We start from the raw sequence: 21,992 nt of genomic DNA, 5'->3' as shown, positions 1-21,992 counted from the left end.
TTTGAATAAATCAGAGTTTTACTCTCACAACCTTCTGAGTCAGTATCTTCATTCCCGTCCTGCCTCAACAGCGACAGAAGAAGCTTGATTTTCTGACCTGATAGTGGAATATCAAGCACCCTTGGCTTGAAGAAATGCTGGGTGCTGGGTTTTGGCAAGCCTGGGGCAATAACTGAGTGTGAAAGGAGGTGCTGGAGCCTCTGGATTGCTGCGCTGAGCTGGGCACAGTGTGCCAAGGGTGAACGTGGCTTTTCCAGAAGGGTTTGAGATGGGTTTGCTCCACTGTGTGAGCTGAGCACACGGACTGGGAGCTCTAAAATGCCTTCCTAGGACTTGCCTTGGTGTGCATCCAGTCAGAAGCGCCGTTCTCAGAAGCTGAATTTGTGTCAGCAGTAACAGGAATTTGGAATGAAAGCCTCTTCTGCGAATGGTGAATGTAGGGCGTGAGAAGCAGCCCTGAGCTCGTGTTACACACCTTCCCTGCCCCTCAGTTGTGCTCTGCGAGGAGAAAGAGGCCATGAAAAACCCCTTAAAATCCTGCTGTGCTTTGGCAGGCTCGGCAAAGAGGGAGCAAATTTTGGGCAAAAACAAATCTTCCATCCATTCAGTGCAGGACAGGCAAAATCTGCCAGCCCAGAGGGAACATGGAACTTTCTGCTGTGTTTATTTCCCACCTCAGGCTGTGTGGGAATCCAGAGCTTCCCTCTGGCTGCCCTGGGACCCTGGCAGGGGTCAGGAACCCCCCTGGACAGAGCCCCCAGAGACACTGGCTGTGATCTCTGGCCATGGAAAAGAGTTTTCAATCTTACAGGATCAATTACCAGCTCTGAGTGTTTGATATAAGTAATAACTAAGTGTGGCACGGGTGCAAAAGCAAAATTTTAGGATTCTAGATGAGGGGTCCAAAGGGGACAAGCTGGAGGAAATTGGGTGTGTCTTGTCCTTTTTCTCCTTCTTCATGCCCTCCATGTCTCACTGTGGTGTTGGCATTTTTCTGTTGGTTCAGGCTGGGGACACACTGTCCAACGTAGGTGACAGATATTGGCACGTTCTTGTAAATGCAGCCCAGGGAGTTTCTGGTATTTAATGTTTGTCACATCCCACTGAGGGCAGAGCCCCACACGCTGCCCTGCAGGACAGAGCTGGGCAGGGCAGCAGAACATGTGAGAGATAAACAGAATAAACAACCTGGAAACCAGCACAGACCAATTATGGCTTCTGCTTTGGCAGGGGGCTGACAGACAGAGACTTTCTACAATCTCAGAATCATCAATACCTCAGATTCTGCCAAGGCTGCCCTGAGGACTCACCCTGGCAGCTCCCAGAGCCATTTCAGTTTTAGCCTTAATCCTGTTTTTCCTCCGTGAATCATTGGGGAGCAGTGTTTGATTTCTGTCAGCGCCAGGGGTTTGTTTTTGGGGCGGCTCTGTGCCCGTGATTTCCCAGCAGATGCTTTTGGGTGGCTGCTCTGCCCCATGAGTGCTGCTGAGCACAGGCTCTGCCAGCCAAAAAATCACCAGGGTGGTGCTGCTGTAGGTGGGGAACTCACAGAGGTGCTGCTGCCCCTTCTCCTTTCAACCCAGGTGCTTTAGGAGCCTCTCTGATGGAATTTCGGTTTGGTTTAGGGCTTTTGTGTGGGGCAAAAGTTTCTTTTTTAACTTGTGTTTCTAAATATTTTTTTGTTTGGTTGGTTTTTTTGTTGTTGTTTGGTTTTTAAGCAGTTTATTGTGAGTTATTTAAAAGATTGGTTTTTTGGGTTACTGTGGTTTGGTTGGTAGCTTAGGTAGAGGCACACACACTCTTGACACCTTCTCTGTTTGTTGTTTGGTTTTTTTTCTCCCCCCACCCCTGGGTTGTTATTCGTTTTTATATAGTATATTATGTGTTAAATGTTTATAGTTTTTTTTAATACTTGTTATTTATATTAAATGGTGCTTTTTTATTTTAAACTAATTTATGAGTGCTAACATCATTAAGAACATGGAGGTAAGGACGAAGAAAGAGGAGGAATAGGATTGGTTTATATTTTTCTATTTTAATTTTTTTTACTCTTATGTATAGAATTAAAAAAAACCCTGTACAGGTGTTAAAACTCCCTTGTACAATACTAAAAAAATCTTCCCTCTACTTTATGACTACTTCTACTCTAATATCTAAACTTTTGTGACTTCTTGTTCTTCCTGCAAGGTTGATAAATCATTCCATGGCTCAAACCCAAAATCACAGCTGTTTCCAGCTGTGCCAGGGTCTCAAATGCTTCTGACCTGGGCCTGGAACCTCCAAAAATGTCTGAGGGACATTTTGAGTTCTGACACCTCTCAGGGAATTTCAGAATTCATTGAGGCCGTGCTGGGCTGGGGCTGTGGGAGCAGCAGGAAGGGACAGGCAGGGGCAGAGCTGAGAAGAGGGGGTGATCACAACAAACAGTGCCATAAATATTTCTATATTCTGAAATGTTTCCGTCTCCTTAAATCTATAAGAAGTGCTGGGGTGGTTCTGGATCTGTTTTTTGGAGAGGGTGGAGCAGTCACATCTTGGAGATCAGGAATGCACCAGATCATTTCCTAAGGATAAAAAATCCTGGGGAAAGCTCTTCTAGTACTTGGTGTGTGTTAAAAACCCCACAGGTACTTGCTGATGGGGAATTCTCACCTCGCTAAGTGCAGACAAAATATGGTTGAGTTGGATATTTTTTATTTTCTCTTTACTCCAGAACTCAGGATTTTCTTGAGGATGTTTAGAAATATTTTCACTCAGGCAGAGTTCTGAAGGGTTTCCCCCTTAAATATTCATATTATTTCCTTTGTGCCTGATGTAAAGGTTAATTTATTGTGTGAAAAGATCCATGTAATAACCCTGGAGGGGAGCTGGGACGGGCCAGGGTCAGGTCCTGGCTGCCTGCAAGGGTTCTGGTGGTTTATTCTGCCCAGGGACTTCGTCTCCAGTGCTGAGCACACACCAGGGCTGCATCATTTGTTCCTTATCAAAGCTGAGGAATGAATCAGAACTCGCTTCAGAGGGCGCAGTGGGAGGTGTGAGGCTGATATTGATATTAAAAAACGAAAGAAGAAGAAGAAAAAAACCCAAGAAAACTCAGTTTGTTGCACCACGCTCGTTTCAATGTTAATTATGGGTCTGAAAAAAAAAGGGTGATGCACTTCTTGGGAAGCACAGGAGCAGCAGGACCTTGCTCACTGGGCTGGCCCCAAAATTTGGCCTCTGCTCCTGGGCTTAGTACAGATTTTTTTTGTGACTTTGAGCAAAGCTCTTTTGTTGTCTGATCACCTCATCCATCCCAGAGTGAGGAGCTTTGCTGCTTTACTGCAAAAAGGGCTGAGGGGTGGGATTGGGGTGGCCCAGAGCTCAGGGAGTTCTCCAGGTGAGATGTTCCTAAATCAGCTGGCTGGAACACGTCCAGCCCCTCTGAGCTCTGGTTCTGGGTGGCTTCCTGCAATATTTTCCCTTTCAGTATCAAGCTACAAAGTCAAGGCACAGATTGTAGAATTTGTGATCTGAAATAACAAATCTTGCCCAGCCTTATGTCAGATTTGGTTGCCTTAAATGAGACTCATATTTCCATTTCCTCTATTCTCCCTCTCAATTAGGAAAGGAGTATGAGAACATTTCCTAGGCACGGTTGTCCTCTAAACTCTAACAAAGATCCACTTATTAATTTTTGTGTTCTCAAGGTAAATGTTTGTGTTTGCAGACCACAAAGCTTTCTGAAATATCAAACTACTCCTTATATATTCCTACCTCTCGTAAGGATTGAAATGCTAATATTGACTTGTTTAAAAACAAAGGAAAATAAACCCCACACCCCACAACAACAACAAAACCCAACACTTCTGTCAACAGCATTAATCCAGTCTGGGGAGAAAATCTCTGATTCCCTGGAGCTGGGCTGGTCAGACAACACCAAAGAGCTGAGGGAGTGAATTAAAGCTCAGGTTCAGACTGGTAGAAAATCATTGGGATATTTCTGTTTGTCATCCAAAATTCTTGCAGGGCCAGACCAGACCAAGCAGAGCCAGCTCTTGGTTTTAGTTCCCCTTAAGAGCAGCATCAGCTCAGAGGATAAACCCGTTTTTTGCAAAGAGCTGAGCTGCGAGATCACCAAAAATCTGCTTTATTTCCATCCCTTCACCCTTCACCTGCACTGCTGGGCTGAGGAGGAGCAGTGCAGGAGGGATGTGGGGTGGAGGAAGGGTTTGCCATGAAAAAAGGGAAAGGATGGATGGTCTGCAACAGTTTTGAGGCTCCAGGCTTATTTACAGACCTAAAGCTGATAGTTTATAATCATTCACATTCACATTTATAAACCTGAATAATGAATTACAGAGTTTTCAGAGGAAGAGGTGAATATGATGTTTCTGATCTTTGTCTCTGCTTTTGTCTCTTCCTTTGCACCTCATAAATGAATGGTCCCTATCTAAATTGCATTTCTAAAATGCATTAAATGAGGAAAAATTCATATTTTTACTTTGCTTGGTGTGGGGTGATGTGGCCTTTTATATCTTAATGTACAATTGAAGTTACTTTTTGTAGAGCGATTCTTTGTTAAGCACATCAAAAGTTAATCTAGAAACCATGTGTAAAATATGGAAATGAATTATTATCAGGCACCAAAACAGTTTTATCTGAGGAAAACATGCCCCTTTTCTGCAACTTCCTCATTTTAGATGTTTATTACAATAAGACTTTATCTGCCTGGCTTTGTATTTTAAAAGTATCGATGTAAAGACCTCAAAACCGGTTTAATCCTGAGTTATTTCATCTTGCCCACAGCTTTTCTAAGCTCAATTAAAGCACAGTTAAGGGCAGGATGATAAGCACATATAGATTCTTTTAATATGAGTCTGTATATTTACTTTGGGCTGTGAAGCAATCTGCCTTCAGCTGCACTCCAGCCCCGCTGTGTGCAGAGCCCAAATGTGCACAGAGAGAGTTCTCAGGGTGAAAAACCAGCCCAGAGTCCTGCCTGAGCCCTTCATTTCAGGCTCTGGCCAGCCAGGAGGAAAATAAAATGATCTGGTAAATAGAAAAGCAATAAATGTACCTGAGAATGAGCAATTCCATTTGGTCAGACCCCACTAATGGGTGATTTCATTGTGCCTAGCAGTGAATATCCCAGGAGCAGAAAGCTCAGGGCTGACAGACATTGCCAATGAGACCTTCTCCCCACACAGCCCCTGCAACCAGCCAGACACAAAGGGCTTCACTGAAAACCTGTAATGCAGCACTGCTACAAGGGAACAAGAAAAGCAAAAAGGGACAAAGATATTCTTGCATCTGTGGCCAGGTTTCCATCCTGGGCTTTGCTCTGCCCCAGTGGCTCTGTGCTGTCAGAATCCAGGGCTTTCCACAGGAAAATTTCAGCAGAGAGCACTTCAAACACCCCCTAAATGCTGCTTTTCCTCCAGCCAAACTCCAGAACTTCCCCTGGCATTGCCCTGTCCTCCAGGCTTCCAGCAAAGCCAGGGAACTCTGGCTTTCAGCTTGGATTTGTCAGGAAGAGATTGTGCTGCTGCACTATCTTAATTCTGCACGTGCAGGAGGTTTCTGAAATGGAGTTTCATTAGGTTAGGGAGAAACACAACACGGATATTTCACAGCTAGGAGGGCCCACGGTTCCTTTGTGCCCTGGAGTGGCTGAAATTCCAGTGGAACCAACCTTTCCTGGCTCCACTGGGAGCTCCAGCCCAGCCTGGCTGTCTGGTTTTGCAGAATCAGCTGTTACTAAGCACTTCAGCAGCAGGGAGGATGTCCCAGCGTGGTACTCAGCAGTAATTCAGATATGCAAAATGTGGCTGAACAATGCCCTCGTGCCTGAGAACAGAGGAGGTCGGGGCTGCTCTGGAGGGCAGACATGCACATCCCTTCATTCTTTCCACTCCACTTGCTCTGGGGTTTGCTTCTTTTTGTTTTTGGTTTTTGGACAAGTCTTTGAAGTAGAGTGAGTGTAGTTAAAATATTCATCTCATTAATCTGTGTTTCCCCACTAAATGCAGTCACAGAATGGATCTGTTCCCAAGAGGTGCCTGAAACACCTGAAAGCATAAAATTCCTTTAGCAGAATTCTGACGAAAAAAAAACTCCACCAGATCCTGCCTTGATTTTTTAATGGGAAGAGAAATTTGGGTGAGCAAAGTTTTGGGGTAACTCAATGATTAAAAACTGAACAGCAACATGGGACTGACAAGATCCTGACCTCACTGTGCAACTCCAACAAAGATTTCTCTGGGAATGAAGCTCCTAAGTCAGTGTGAATTGTGAAAATTGATCCCAGGGGACTGATTTTTAGAGGGAAGAGGGTTGTGCTCATGGTGTGGATGGAATGGTGCTGTCATTAATGCCAAGAAGTTCTCCAGGCTCCCATGGCCTTCCTCCAGCTTTGCAGGCTCTTCTGGAAGGGCTGCTTCTCCCTGGGTAGGAAGTGTTGTATTTTGACAAAAAACAAAACAGAAAAAAAAGGGGTTTCTTTTTTAAATTAAGGACGCCCTGACTTAATGGGGCTTGAAGTGTTTACAGGTGTTTCCTCACAAGTTCAAATTTAGTGGCCCCGGGGAGTTGAGATTCTCATAAGGCAGGAGCAAGCATTAAATTCTGGGTTTTAGAGGGGTGGCACATTTAAAGAGCCAGGCTGCCATGGCCTGGCGGCTGGTTTGGCCGTGTGAAGACAAGAATTGTGCCACCCAGAGCAGCAGAATGTGAGAAAAATCATCCTCACTGCCCCAAGAGGTCAAAATCTTCCTAAAACCCCTTTGCTGCTGCCCAACCTTTTGCCCTGAGTTTGCAAATTTGTGGTGAAAATCTCAGGAGAGGCAGGTTTCACCTTTGATGTTTCAAACCCATCTCGGTGACAACTTTTTTATGCAGGACATCTCTTTAGAGGAGCTGCTGAGCGTGGGGAAGGAGAAGGAGGAGAAGAAGAAGAAGAAGAAGAAGAAGAAGAAGAAGAAGCAGCAGAGCAAAGGGAAAGCGCACAGTGGCTGTGGTTGGAGGGGTGATGATGTCACCGGGCTCAGTGGGAACACGGCGCTTTTAAAAAGCTGAAAGAAACATCCTGACCCTCACTTGTCACATCCCCACCCAGGAGCCACACACAGACACACAGAGCCCAGTTATCCTCAGCCAAGAAGGGAGGAAGAAGCTCCATCCCAGCACAGAATGCACTGGCAAAAATGTAAGTGAGCTCTGCTTTGCTTCTCCTACCTCTGGTGGCAGCTGAGGGTTGGGAGGGATAAGGCAGCAGAGAGTGGCAGGGGAGGGGATGCTCAGGGATGGCTCGAGGGAGGCAGTGCTGAGGTGTGATGCTCATTTTCCAGCAGGGATATGAGCTCGGGGCTGCTTTGTTGGCTTTCATCACTATGAATCAAGTGGAAGACTATGATTCATAAAAACAATAACAGGATGCAGGTATTATATCAAAGGTTACGGTGGTTACGTAGCAGAAAATTTTCCTTCTGAAAAGTGAAACCTGTGAGAAATCTTATTTCTGTGCCCCCTTTTTTTTTTTTTTTTCTTTTGATATGTACTTCTTTCAGCTAATTAAAAAAGATAAGGAACAAAGCAGTTGAGGGCAATACAGTTATGACTTTACAGGAAATCAGTTTTCTTGTTTTCAAGATAATTTCGCTCCTCTGGGCCCACCTTTGCTGGAGTAGTTTACTGATCCTGCTCCAGGTAGGTGTTTGCTTCTTGCAAGGTTTTCATTCTCACTCTTATCACCACCATATCTCACTTGTCATCAGGAGGGGATGCTCATTTTGGCACCTGTGCTGCCACCCCTTGCCTCTCACCCTGCTGTTCCATTAACATAGAATGGTACAACACACCTGAGTGGAAAAATTAATTTCTTAAACCCTTGCCAGTGACTTATCTGACATTACTCATCTATTTATCTCAGCTTGTAGGTTGTTCTGCTGCGTGTAGTAAACCACCCATGTGCCTTGGTGAGCTTTGAAATCCATTTCCTCTATTTTTTTTCCTGCCTTCTTTTTTTTTCAGCTGAACATTTTGGAAGCTCATATGTGTATTTAGGAAGTTTTATTTGTATTTCCCCCTTCACCTTGAGCAGTTTTCAGGAGAAGACATGGAAAAAACTGCAAGATGATTCCATGCAAATCCTGATTCTAATCTTCCAACTCAGAAGTCCCTGAATGGTTTATTTGGGTTGTTTTTTTTTAATTCCTACAGCGACAAAGCAATGCTAACAATAATGCTGTGGGTAGGAGGAAACTGGGAACTGAATTGATGTTTTTATTTTGCTTTTTTCCTTTGACACTTGCAGGAATTACAAGTCCAGTTATGTCAGTCACTCCCTGGTGAGAATTTGTAGACAGCTCCTGGCCAGTGTCCCCTGAGCTTGTTAATCCTCGAATCTCCCTCCTTTTGAGGTTTTGTCAGAATTCCCTTTTCCTGCATGGAGCTGTTGGGAATCTGGTGGATGCTGCTGCTTTTCCAGGGCATTTCTGGCTTTGAGGGCAGGCAGGAGGGGTGTCCTGGGTGAGCCCTGAGCAGATCCAGGGGCAGATCCCGCAGCTTTCAGGGGGAGCTGGAGTTCCCAGTTTGGTGTCACCTCTGTTTGCTGTCAGTGTGACCAGCTGGGACCTTTCCCCTGTGTCCCCACGATGTCCCCACCCACCCGTGGCCTTGCTCTGGAGCAGAAATCGATGCACAGGCAGCTCAGGTGACCTGGGAACTTTCCAAACTGAAACCCTGAGATTTGACTCATTTGGTGCTGACAACACCAAGATTTTGGGTTCATCCCCTGCACGGGCCATTCACTGCAGTGTGGATGATCCTGAGAATATTCTGTGAAAACCCAGAAGGGACACAAGAACTCCCTCCAGCAGCAGGTGCGACCTCACCTGAGGGAATTCCTCAGGGTGGTTTCCTGCTCCTTCAGGGTCATTTCTGCAGGAACACGAGGGAAGCTGGGACACTTTGCTGCCATGGCAGAGCCTGGCTGTCCCCTGGGAATGTTCCCCAGGTCACGGTGAAGTGATAAGGGAGTAAATAACTAGACTCCACAACTGGATGTAGTTCTGGAGTGGGTATGGATGTCAGCACCTGGCACAAGTGAGATCTCTCTCCAAAACCTTCTGCCCTGAGCTGCCCTCTGTCCCACATCTTTATTCCCAAAGCTGTTCCATATTCAGTTCATTACACAACTTTTCTGTGCATATTCAACCCCTGGCCCCGCCTGTCCTCCCCTCTCATGCTGAATAGCTCCACGCCCTCCTGGACATGCCTGGTTTGCTGTGGTGGTCCCGCGGGGGTCCCTGGTGGTCTTCTGAGGCTGAAGATCGTGGTCTTCCTCTGGGTTGAACTTTGGAACTTTTCCCCTCTGCACAGGCGCTTTTGGTCCTTTGGTGTCTTATCTGAGTATGTCTGTCAGCCTTGACATGATTGGGGACAGAGGGGTCTCCTTATCTGTGTCCTTTGCATTCCCTGGTCTTCTCTGGGTTGTCTTTTATGCAGGAAGCTCCAAAGATTTCCATTTCCCTCTGCCCCTTGTCCCATGGCAGAGGTTTCTTTCACGATACATTCATTTTGTTAGCTCAAGTGAACTCCGAAAATCTCTATTTCAACGGCACAGTGACTCCCTGCAGGACTGGGGCCCTGGCTTTCCACCCACAGCCCCTGAGGGTGGCTCAGCCCGAAAGCCTCTCCTCCCACGGCCCAGGAGCCGTGACTGCTCGGGGTTCCCCAGGATTCTGCTGCTCCCAGCAGCCCCTCAGGGATGGGAAATTCATGGGCAGCACCAGCCATTTCCCCTTGGTTTGCTTTGTTACCTCCACAGGGAATTTTTCAAACCCACCCCAATGTACCTTCCGTACCAACGGTTTGTGTTCTGCATCTCGCTTGGTCTTGATGACCTCAAAGGTCTTTCCCAGCCTAATTAATTCCAATCCTGCAGGAATCTCCTGCTCAGGTGCTGGTTTTGCCTGTGTCCAAGTTTTTTGGGTGCTCAGCTGCTGCTGCAGTCACTGGCAGGGACTGAGCTGCTCAGATTCCCTTTACCACCAAGAAATGTGAATTCACACCTCTGCAAATCCCTTCCCAAACGCTTTTAAAGTGAATAAAAAAGCTTTTCAGCCCACAACAGATGTGGGGCTGCACGGGGCCACCCTGAAAGTATCAGCTAATGAGACTGAGAGGTGAAACTGCCACATTCTGCACCTTGTGAGTGATAATTTTGGTAAAACCCCACCAGGAAAGAGGGATAGCACGAAAGTTGAGCCCATCCATGCTTTGCAAAGCAGGTGTCAAACTCTACGAATGACCACAGCAGCAATTAAATGGAAAGCTTGCATTACTAAAATGGAAAGAGTATTATGGGCTGGGAGGAATTAGGAGCTGAGGGTGAGACTTAAGGTTAAAGACACTTTCTGTCTATCTCAGCTTCCCTTTTGCACCAGGGCTCCTCTTATTCTGAAACAGAGAATTTTTAGTGGCCCTCACCACTACATGGCCAAAGCATCCAACTCTCATTTGGCACTTGAAAGTTTTTCGTTTTTTTAATTAGAATAATTAGAGCAGGAGGGATTAGCCAGCATTTTGTGTCTCCCCTTGATTTGGGTTTCTATCCAGGTGGAAAAATCTAAAATCCACTCTGGATTTGTCCATCTGCAATACCTTCCTTTTGTGGGAACAAAATGTAGGCTCTGCCCAATGCTCTCCACTCATTTAGATCCTTTTAGGTGTGAAGGAAATATGTTTTAAAAGATAGTTATCAAAAGCTTTCCTCAAGAACAGCATGGGCCACATGGGTTTACCTGAATCCAAGGCTAGTTTGATTCCTGGAAAATCTTCCAACACCTGAACATGAAGATATTGGGCATAAATCTAAAATATTCTTCCATCAAATGAATATTTCACTGAATTTGGGGGTTATAATGCAGTGTAAGAGACCTGGCTAAACAGGATTCTGAGGTGTTGGTGGCAGGTGAATTATTGAGGCTGTTGCATTACGCCCAGGACCCTCCTGAGTTCATTTCCTTGTGCTGAGCAATCAACCATCCCTCAGCCCTTTCTGCCCCTGCTCCGAGCTGGGCTTGTTTTAAAGCAGATTCTCTGCCCAGATGTTTGGTGGGTGCTTTGCATTGGCAAAAATCTTGATTGAATTCCCCACCCACAGTGCATTGAACAGGATAAATGATGAGTTGGGGATGAGCTGCTTCCCAAAATGTTCATTTCTGCCACTCCAGCAGCTCTGGCAGAGCTCAGGTTTGTGGAGTTGATGTTTTCATGCAGCACCCAGAACTGCAGAACTCTTTAGTATTTGCAGTCAAATAAATTAATACAAATTAAATTCAAAAGGCAAAACGTGAATTGTATCAATCCTCTCCAGCCCGATTTTCCTTGTGTTCTCTGTAACATCAAGGGAAAAATGGGTTGTGTCAAATGCACAAGAAGCTGCATGTCCAACCCTTCCAGTGGCTGTGCAAACCGGGGGCTTTGGGATGTATCTTTTGGGAGTGAAAAGATAATGATGCAAGAAATGGCCAAATGGAACTCAGATAAACATTTTCTGAGTTGTTCATGATTTATTTGGTTATTTATTATTCACTCCCAGGACCAGCCAGAGAATTATCAGTCAGGTGGGTGTTAATTAATTTAAATCAGGTACCAGGGACCCGGTGCTCAGCAGCCACCCCAGCCTCTGGCACCAACACAACTGGATGAATTCTGGCAGAAATAACTGGATTTTTGTTTCAGGGGCTGGAGTTACAGGTGGGTGGTGTCAGTGTTTCACCTTTAACTGTTGGTTGGGTCAATTAAAGTATTAATTAGACATGCCCTGAATGCTGCTGAGGGATGGGGATGGAGTTGAAATGAAGATTTCTGAGTGACTCCCTGTCACGTCACTATCTGGGATTTTGGGCAATTAAATGCATTTCTGTGCTTTGCTCCCCTGCCCTGGACTGACCACAAAGCAGAGATAAAGTTCACCCTGGTTTTTTGGGTTTTTTTTGAGGGAAACTCTGTAATTAGCCAGGAAATAAGGACAGGATCATGACCAATGTTGAGTCCCTTGCAATGAGCATGGATGTAAAAAGGTTTTGATTTGACTCTAAGCACACAAGCCTATGAAACGAAGCCTCTTTCTTCTTTTTATTAGCCTAAGTTCACTGTGTCTGATAAAAATGTGATTTGTTTCCAATATCCGAGCCATTAACTCAGGGGTTTGCTAATTGAAATCTCGATTTTTCTTGTTATTTGCAGCCAGCGATTGCTTTTCGGTGTTAGTGCAAACAAGAGAAACGATTGTGTTTCTTTTCAATTATTTATTCCACTGGAGGGTGAAAGGAGGGGAAAAAAAAGGGAAAACCATTTCTAAACACTGATCAGGTGATAACTTTATCCTGTGTCAGCACTGTGAGCACAGAAATCTCCTGCGAGAGGGAGCGGTGTGCCACTTGTGCTGCAGGCAGGAGCAGCAAGGGGTTTAAAGTAAAATCTGCCTGCTGGGATGTTGGAATCTGAGGTATTGATTATATCCAGATTGTAAAAAGTCTCTGTCTGTCAGCCCCCTGCCAAAGCAGAAGCCATCATTGGTCTGTGCTGGTTTCCAGGTTGTTTATTCTGTTTATCTCTCACATGTTCTGCTGCCCTGCCCAGCTCTGTCCTGCAGGGCAGCGTGTGGGGCTCTGCCCTCAGCGGGATGTGACAAACATTAAATACCAGAAACTCCCTGGGCTGGATTTACAAGAACGTGCCAATATCTGTCACCTACGTTGGACAGTGTGTCCCCAGCCTGAACCAACAGAAAAATGCCAACACCACAGTGAGACATGGAGGGCATGGAGAAGGAGAAAAAGGACAAGGACACCCAATTTCCTCCATCTTGTCCCCTTTGGACCCCTCATCTAGAATCCTAAAATTTTACTTTTGCACCTGTGCCACACTTAATTATTACTGATATCAAACACTCAGAGCTGGTAATTGATCCTGTAAGATTGAAAACTCTTTTCCATGGCCAGGGATCACAGCCAGTGTCTCTGGGGGCTCTGTCCAGGGGGTTCCTGACCCCTGCCAGGGTCCCAGGGCATTCAGATGGAAGCCCTGGATTCCCACACTGGGAAATTGCTGTGCCGTGGCTGGAAGGCTGGAGGGGAGCTGCAGCTTGGGGTGTGTGTGTGTGTGTGTTTCTGTGTGTGTGTGTGTGTGTGTGTGTGTTTCTGTGTGTGTGTGTGAAGCTCAGTGATCTGGAACTCGCTGCGCTTCGCTGCCCGCACCCTTCCAGCAGCTGCTGCGCCGCTCTCTTCCCTCCCATGGTTAAACCAAAGTGGAGGGGAGGACAGAGTTTGAATTTTTGCTGGTGTCTTGACAGAATCACAGAATAAAGAGGTTGGAAGAGACCTCTAAGATCATCAAGTCCAACCATGCCCCAACACCACAACTAGACTATAGCACCAAGTGCCAAGTCCAGTCTTTTTTTAAACACATCCAGAGATGGTGATTCCACCACCTTCCTGGGAACATAATTCCAGTATTTTATTATTCTTTCAGTGAAATTTTTTTTCCTAATATCCAACCCAAACCTTCCATGCCATAGCTGAGGTGTGTCCTCTTGTTCTGTCAGTGCTGCAGGTGGAAGAGATTGACCCTCACCTGTCTGAACCTCCCTTCAGGAGCTGTGGAGAGCAATGAGGTCACCTCTGAGCCTCCTCTTCTCCAGGCTGAACAACCCCAACCCGTGCTTTCCCTGCCTGGTTTTTCACTCAGATCGATATTCTTGAGAATCAGGGGGTGTGTCTGTGTAAATTGAGGGTGACAGATGCCCTGGAACCTTTTTGGGGCAGTTTCGATGCTTCCAGGCTGAGCTGCAGCGTGGTCTGGAATCCAGCATCCTCCTGCTGCTCTCACTTGATGTTTTGAGCCATTTGGTGCCTTTCCAGCAGCTCTTTTAAAGGTTGCTCACAAGTTTTGAAGGCTTTTGTGGCCTTTTAGCAAATACATCAGGTGATAACATTGATGGAGGGAGCTTGGGGCTGAGCACACACCGGGGCTGGGGAGGCAGCCTGGCCAAAGCATTGAAATGGGCCCAAGTGAAATGTGGGAACCATTGCAAAGTGGTTGGATTTGGATTCCCTCTCTTCTTCCTTGACTGGAGATGTCTCAAACTGCCCCAGCTTCACAGAGCAGGTGCAAACCAAAATGTGCCTACAGCATGTGGGTGTTCTGTGGTCCTGGAACCACAGGAGAAATGCCAGGACACTGCTGCTATTCCTTTATTTCCTTTAGTCCCATTTTATTAAATGGAGCTTGGGTTCTCATGACTGAAATTAAAATAAAATGGAATATTGGTCCAAGACAGCTTTACACTTTGTTAAAAACTTTATATATATTGAATGGAACCTGGGCTCTCATGACTGAAATTAAAATAAAATGGAATATTGGTCCAAGGCAGCTTCACACTTTGTTAAAACCTTTATATAAGGATGACTAAATCCAGGTTCTTCATTTACGAAGATATTTTAATTGTCATTATTCCCCCGAATGCTGATATTTGTAAATGGCCATGTATCTTCAGCTCGATGAGGAATTGCACCCTGAAGCCCCAAAGTCATTTTGCTGTGGTCTATCTGTGATGCTCAGACCCCACAGGCCCCTGAGCAGTGGAAAAGCAGCTGTGCTCACATTATTTTTATTTCTGGAGGTCAGCTTGGGGGAACTGAAATATGATCTGCAGACTTTGGTTTTTAAAAAATTTTTTTTTCTCTTTATTTTTTTTTTTTTTGGGTTACTTTGCTTACTTACACCGGAAATTCTGAATAGGTATATTTGTCAGCTTTTACAGTAAATTTCTTCTTTCCCATCCCCCAAACCTGGAGCCTGAAACCACCATCCTTCCCCACCCTAATTCTGCAAGGAGGCCCTTTGATGAGTTGGGGATGAGCTGCTCCCCAAAATGTTCATTGCTGCCACTCCAGCAGCTCTGGCAGAGCTCAGATTTGTGGAGTTGATGTTTTCAGAACACCAGAACTCTTTATTATTTGCACTCAAATAAATTAATACCAATTAAATTGAAAAAGCAAAGCGTGAATTGTATTAAAAGCCCTTGTGGATGCTTGTATGGAGACTTAAAGAACATTTATTCTCATTTAAAGTTTCCTTTTGAAAGCCACAGGATTCAAAGGAATGCAAAAAAACTGATTTAAAGAACCAAAAAGGATGTCCACAGAAAGCAAAGGTAGATCAGGCAAAGGCTGGAAAATCATCTTTGCTTCAACTACTGTTTAAAAGTAAAGTATTTCCTTAATGTGCATAACAAAGGCAACATTCAGTGCATAAATGGAGTTCTGTCTGGTCCCAAGGATTTATCATGGCCAATCAAGATTTCATAATTAAATTATCTATAATGAGTTAATAGAAGAGCCAAGCTGAAGGGGAAAAAAAGTATTTTTGGAAAGAAATTAGAGCAGAAACGTTTATTCTGTTGAGTAATTTTTGTGGTGGATTTATGATCTTTGCATTTAGCACTCCATTTTTCTCCTCCCAGGAAGGTGCAACAGAAACATCTCAGCGTGCTCAGATGGGCAAGATGATCTGAGGTGAAATGATTCGTTCTTGTAGGACACAAATCTAAATAAATGCTCCCAGGGTGGAATAATAGTTTAAAATTCAGATTGGAGCTGGGTAGCCACCTGTACCTCAAAACCAAAGGGCAGTTCCAATCTTTAAAAATGGAAAATTTATCCATTGATGTATTTGCACATCAAAGTGCAGTGGAAGGGGCAGGCAGGCACTTCTGCTATCGGTGGCTTTGCAAACAGCAGCCTTTGATATCCCCTGGTTTCCTTCTGCTATCGACTCCCTCCAAACACTCCACGTAAAATATGAGTTGTTAATTCTGGCTCTGGCAGAAATGTGCTTCCCCTGCTTTCCCTGCTCACACGGCTTTGGGAGAGGCTTTTGGAGCTGGCTGGAAACTTCATTCTTCAGAATGGAGCAGAATTTATGGGTGGGAGCTGGGAGGTTTTTGGGTGTGAGGTCTGTGATGTGTTGCCTCCTGTTCATCAACCTCCTGGCCAGGCTATGAGCAAAATTTGTTCAGAACTGAAATACAAATCTGGTCTAGGCTGGGACTTCAGCACCTGCTTGGTCTCAAAATGAGATATTTAAGTCAAATTAATGATGTTTAAATAGTTTTTCAAGTGAGGATGTTTTCCTGATTTGGGTTGTTTGTATACCTTCTGCCTAAACAGTGAATATATTTCTTTTAAATATATAATCTCTGCTTTTTTATGTCCCTGACTGGCCAACAATTCTGGTGTGTCACCTTTTGGGTATATTTGGCCTGATTTTCCTTTGGGAAGCTGCTCTGCAGGACACACAGGAAAGGAAGAAGAAAATAAATGTGTTGTGGTATAGCCCCCAGGCTGCCGTGGGGATCTGGAGTCCCTGAGAGGAAAATAAATGTCACATAAATTTTAAATTTCTATTTTTCCCCTCAGCTTCTGCCCCAGACCAGCAGCCACAGCCTCGCCCCTACCAAGGTGTGCGAGTGAAGGAGCCCGTGAAGGAGCTGCTGAAGAGGAAAAGGGGGAATGTCCATCATTCCAGCACAACTGCAGCTACAACGGTAGGGAAAAAACCAAACAGGAGGGAAATTCTCAGTGCTTGTGCTGAGGAAAGGAACCTTTGCATCCCTAAAGCATTCTGAAGGCCCTGCAGCCCGGTGTTACCTGGCAATGCCATTAATACCCCTTTAGTTTTTGGTGGGCTGAGCACCTTCCAACGCTTATTAGAAAGGGGAAGGGCTTTGCAGAATCTGACTGCTGGGGACTGAAAGTGCCCTGGGAGGGAGGCAGCTTGTTCAGGGCTCTGAGAGACCATCCCGAGCCATCCCTGGCCCTTTGCTGCTCCTTTTCATCCTGCATTTGCCCTCCCAGCACCCGGCAGCTTGGCTGGCCCCTCTCCGGAGGAGAATTCTCTCTGCTGCACAAGATCCCAACACACTTGAAGGTCTCCTTGAGCTGAGGGGACGTGGTGGGTGTTTGGGGTGTCCTTGGCTGTCAGGGTCAGTTCTTCTGGCCTTTTTTATGGGGTGGGAGGATTCAGAGCCTGGCATTGCTCATGCCTGGTGTGGTCTGTGTGCATGCAGCCTGGTCAGGCAGAGAGAAACAGCAATCGTTTCTCACAGTGCTTGTGAGAATTTTTAGGGAGCTGTAGGAATCACTTCTTAGTCTAAACAATCTGCAGGTGGTGTTTTTCCACCTTGATTTTCTGTTCCTCTCAAGGACAGTGTGTGAGGAAGATGTTTTTATTAATTAACCAATCAAAATGTGCCGCGTCGGTCTATTTAAGCCAAAATTTTCCTTTCCATTAAAACTTCCTTTTCTTCCTTTTCACGCTGTGTCCTCTTCTGTTCTTGTGTCATTCTTGGTGCCAGGGTGACAGGCGTGTGCTTCTCTAAGAGAATTTAATGAATTTATTAATGAATTTAATGAATGAATTAATGAATTCAACGCTGATGGGCTTCACCTCTGATTTTTATTCTTTCTTCTCTCTTCCAGGTCGTTTTGCCCCATCAGCCAGTCCCTTCCTACTCACCCATGGGTAACGTATCCCTGCCTCTCCGGGGCTCTCCAGGGAAGGCTGTGCTGAGCTGGGCTTTAACCCTGTCCTGTTTTTCAGGCCAGCCTTGCCTTGACGTGGACGCTGCTGGCCCTGCTCTGCCTGGCCCAGAGGAAGGAGCTCTGGCCTCTGGGTGGATCCCCCAGCCCTCTCCCACCCCGCTGCAGCCCCTGGCTCAGTGGAGCCCTTACCCTGACTACGTGTCCCACGAGGCTGGCAGCTGTCCCTACACAGCAGATATGTACGTCCAGCCCGTGGGTCCCAGCTACACCCTGGTGGGACCCTCCTCCGTCCTCACTTACGCTTCCCAGCCTCTCATCACCAATTTTGCAGTAAGTCAAAAACACCCAGCTGGAAATGATGTTGATTCCCACCTTCTAGCAAGAGCTGTGGGGTGTAGTTAGGCTAATTTATTTAATTACTGTAATGTTGTGTTGTCTTTGCATCCATGCCACGTAGTTCCCAGCACAATAATATGGTTTGAGGAAGGCAGAAAGTTGTGGTTGTGCTGGAATAAGGCAAAATTCACAACCTTTTTCCCAGCTCTCTTCACTCTTCCATTCTAAGCAGGAATTATTTCCTGAGCAGGAATTATTTCTGAGCAGAACCTTATTTCCAAGTTTAAAATTAAAAAAAAAAAAAAAAGAAGTCAGTGGAGTTCCAGGAAACATTGATCAGGTGAGGGAGGAAGGATGACTTGGCAATAAATTTCTCAGAAGTGGCTGCTAAGAGATAAAACAGCAAGGTCAAAATATGTAAAGGTAGCAAAATATTTGGCTTCAGGCCAGACCAAATCTTGGCTGACACCAGGTGATGCAGTCCCCTTTGGAGGGGAACAGAGAGCTCTGCTCCAATGACCTCGGGAGCTGCTTTTCCTTTCCCTGGTGCAGTTTGGCTGCTCAGGCACACCCAGCCAAACCTCCAAGGAGATTTCTGTGTCCTGGTGGCCCCTGGTGCTGAGGAAGGGCAGCGGGCTGGCTTTGGGATGTGGCTCCAGAGCCACACTGAGCTGCCTTCAGCCCTGCTGGCAGCGAAGCTGGGACTGTCCAGCACAGGCTGTGACAGGTCACAGCGTGGGTGTCACTGATGAGGCAGGACGGGAATGGAAAAGACTCCAAGTCAGAAGGCAAGGAGAGAACTGAACTTTATTAACAAGCAGATAATGAAGGAAGAAATGTCCAAATTATAATCAATTTATAATCAGGATCGCTAAGGTGAAATGTGGTTGGTCTCAGAGTGAAAACATCTCACATCATTGGTGCCTTGGACTTTGGTCAATGTAGCAGAACATATCTATAAACAATATGAACAGAGAGAGAGATAATAATGGTTTACATTCCTTTCAAACTCTTGCCCAGGCTCAGCCTGGTGGAATCCCTCTCTTTCTCTCTGACTGAACTGAGAATATCCATAGGTGGGAATGGGGATAGAAAGCTGGAGGGAGCCTGAGGAAAAGTGTCACCCTCAGTGCCGAGCATCACCCAGAGAGGAAGGACAGGGGATGTCAGAAATGGGATGAGCACCCCCATCCTGCATCCCCCCCTGCCCCAGCAAGCCAATTCTCTCATTTTGCTCTATTTCTGTCCCCTTGCCCAGCCCCGCAGCAGCACCCCGGCCGTGGTGCCACCGCTGGAGGTGACGGAGCAGCAGCCGCCCCTGACCTACTTCCCGTGGGCACAGCCCCTGCCTGCCCTGCCAGCCTCCAGCCTGCAGTACCCTGCAGCCTCCTCCTCCTTCCCGGGGCCCCAGCTGCTGCCCGTGCCCATCTCCATCCCCGAGCCAGCCCCGCAGGAGCTGGAGGACGCCCGGCGAGCCATCGGCGCCCTGCCCATCGAGAAGCTGCTGCTGGAAGATGAAGACAATGATACGTACGTGTTAAGCCACGCTCTCTCTGTTGAAGGGCTTTAGGTTGCACATCTGGGTCCTGCTCCTCAGCAGCTCCCTGGGTTTTGAGTAGGGAGGAGAAGCAGGCAGGGTGGGGTGGGAATTTTAGCGCACCGTGGTTTGTGCGTTGAGGGAAATTTGCTTTGTCCTGGCGCCCAGCACAAGGTTCCTCTGCTGTCCCAGCTCCTGCTGCCTGTCCCAGGCAGGTCTGGATGCTGCACGCTTGTGCTCAGCACCAGCACCAGGTGATTTTCACCCTCATGGCCTCAAAATTCATTTGGTGAGGGTACAATTGCTTCTAAATATTGCCAAACCCCGTTCAATAGGGTTGCTTTTGTGTAAATGCCTTGTGACCTGTCCAGGGAGGAACTCTCACCAGATTTAGGCCACTAGAAAATGTTGAGGGGGCCCTAAATTGACCTTTTTCCTCTCCTAAACTTTACTATTCCTTTGGAAATCAGGAAAACATAAAGTGTAGCTTCGTTCTGCTGGTGCAGGTAGGTGCAGCAGTCTGAGAGAAATGCCAGAGCAGTCAGAGGTCCCTGTTTGCAGAGCAGGAATTCACACCCAGGTGTACCTGGAAGCTCTCCCCTTGTCTGCAGGTGTGGAGCAGTGGGTTGGGGTCATGTTCTTTCAGCTGCAGAGGGGTTTGGGGCTCTGAAATATCCGGATTTGGGGTGTGGGGCTGATTTAATGGCTGGCTGGTAACGCTGCCAGTGGACAGATCCTGTCCCATGAAATCTCTGGGAGTTTGGTGTGAGTCAGGACTGCAATCCATGGCCCTAGACCAGGAGGTCATTGAGGAGACAGGGATTTTCCAGAACCTGGACTGCAGCCCACCAAGGTCTCCATGGCATTACTGTTACCTGGCAATATTTTCGCTTTTCTGTAGAATTTGAGAGTGATGTGCTGAGCCAGGGAGCTTTAGTGACCTCTCCTTGGAAAGCTCCCCAGGCCCAGAGGTGCACATGAGTCCTTTATGGCTTTCTGATTTCCTTCCCTGGAGAATGAGGAGCTTCACTTTTCCCTCTGATACAACTGTAAATATTTTGGTTGAAGCTCAGGAGTGCCATGCACAGGCAAATATCTTTCAGGAGATGCATCCCCTTCAAACCTTGTTATTGTTTTCTTGACAAACAAGAGGCTCTTGGCTGGTGAACACAATTTCTCTGGGTTTTTCTGCTTTCTAAAGCCCAGGATTGTTAGATGATTTTAATATTTGCAAGACTAACTGCAAAATGATTTCTTGTACTCTTTATTACCTGGAGTCCAGTTGCCACCCAGGCAATATTTCAAGTGGCCTTACAGTTCATGCCTGAGTGAGGTTTGAAAACCCAGGTTGAAAGTCTTAAAGACTTTCCAAGAGTATTTTTTATTGAATATTGACAAATGTGGAAGACACGAGCACTAGATCATGTAAGTGATTGGAAAAGAGCAGTAGTTGAGGTTTGCATTGAAATCAGTGGCTTATATTTGCAGAAAAACCCAGCAAAGAAATTAATTTAAAGGAGCTTAATCCACCACTGCTTCCTCCAGTATTATGAAATTCAAAGATATTCCCTAGGTAAGACTGGGATAAAGCAGTTGTGAATCAAGCCCATGGTTGCTCTGATTGCTTTTCAATTCCTTTCACTCCAATGTATGTAAATTCTGTGTGTGAACATAAAACAAAGATGAAACTGTTTCATCATTTCTTTCTGGGTTGTTCTGGTTAGAAAAAAAAGAAAAATTCTTTTTTTTTTTTCAATAAAGATCTACAGTAACTTTTCTATGCCTAGAGTGTTTTATTTCCTATCCATGAGCGTTGGTTTAGCAATCAATTAGTTCAATAAAATATGTACAGGCTAGAATCAGAGATTAGCTGTCAGACTTTGTGCTGATTTTACACATTAAGCAGACTAAGAAGGAATTCCTTGATCCAGCTGTGGCCTGGAGGCATTTCCTGCAGCAGTCCTTGCTCCTGCAGTTCAGCTTCAATCACTCTCATCCTCTCCTGGCACCCTTGGGGATGTGTGGTTGTGCAGCCACAGCTCGTGCAGAGCTTGGCTGAAAATCAGGTTAGCCAGAAAATTGTATTTCCACTTCCTGAGATTGCCAGGGGTGGCTCTGGGGTACAAAACTGCCCCAGGAGAGAAACAACTGCCCGCCACCTTCTGCCTGAAAAGCATCAAATATTTCTATCTGGAGCAGAGTAAGCCAGGGGTTGGTGTGACCCTGCATGGGGTGGGCTCCTCCTGCTTCAGGAGGTTGGAATTTCCTTCAGGTGGGACCTGAGGGAATGGAAATGGCTCCAGCCAGAGCCAGATGAGCAAAGTGAAGCAGAGAAGTGTTTCCCCCATCACTAAGGGCCACTCCCGTGGGCTGTGCCAACTCTTTGTCTTGTGCAAAATATAAGGAGTGTGTCCCTCTTACTAGGAGTTTTGATAGAAATTAGAGTTTAACAGGCTGATCTATTACAAATCCATCAATTAGGGAGTTTAACAGGTTGATCTATTACAGATAGATCAATTATGGAA

At 46.1% G+C, this 21,992-nt stretch overlaps 1 protein-coding gene across 1 annotated transcript; it reads left to right on the top strand.

Moving 5' to 3' along the window:
* The first annotated feature begins 6,646 nt into the window (after window positions 1–6,646).
* Window positions 6,647–19,500, top strand: POU2AF1 (POU class 2 homeobox associating factor 1). The gene is made up of 5 exons (XM_021540483.3): window positions 6,647–7,186; window positions 16,470–16,597; window positions 17,532–17,574; window positions 17,653–17,924; window positions 19,189–19,500. Exons 1-5 carry the CDS (start codon window positions 7,171–7,173, stop codon window positions 19,498–19,500), a joined length of 771 nt encoding a protein of 256 aa, XP_021396158.3. The 5' UTR covers window positions 6,647–7,170.
* The last annotated feature ends 2,492 nt before the right edge of the window (window positions 19,501–21,992 follow it).

The sequence above is a fragment of the Lonchura striata genome, chromosome 24 (assembly GCF_050655825.1).
Source record: "Lonchura striata isolate lonStrDom1 chromosome 24, ASM5065582v1, whole genome shotgun sequence".
Taxonomy (NCBI): domain Eukaryota; kingdom Metazoa; phylum Chordata; class Aves; order Passeriformes; family Estrildidae; genus Lonchura; species Lonchura striata.
This window is presented reverse-complemented; position numbering and strand designations above follow the sequence as displayed.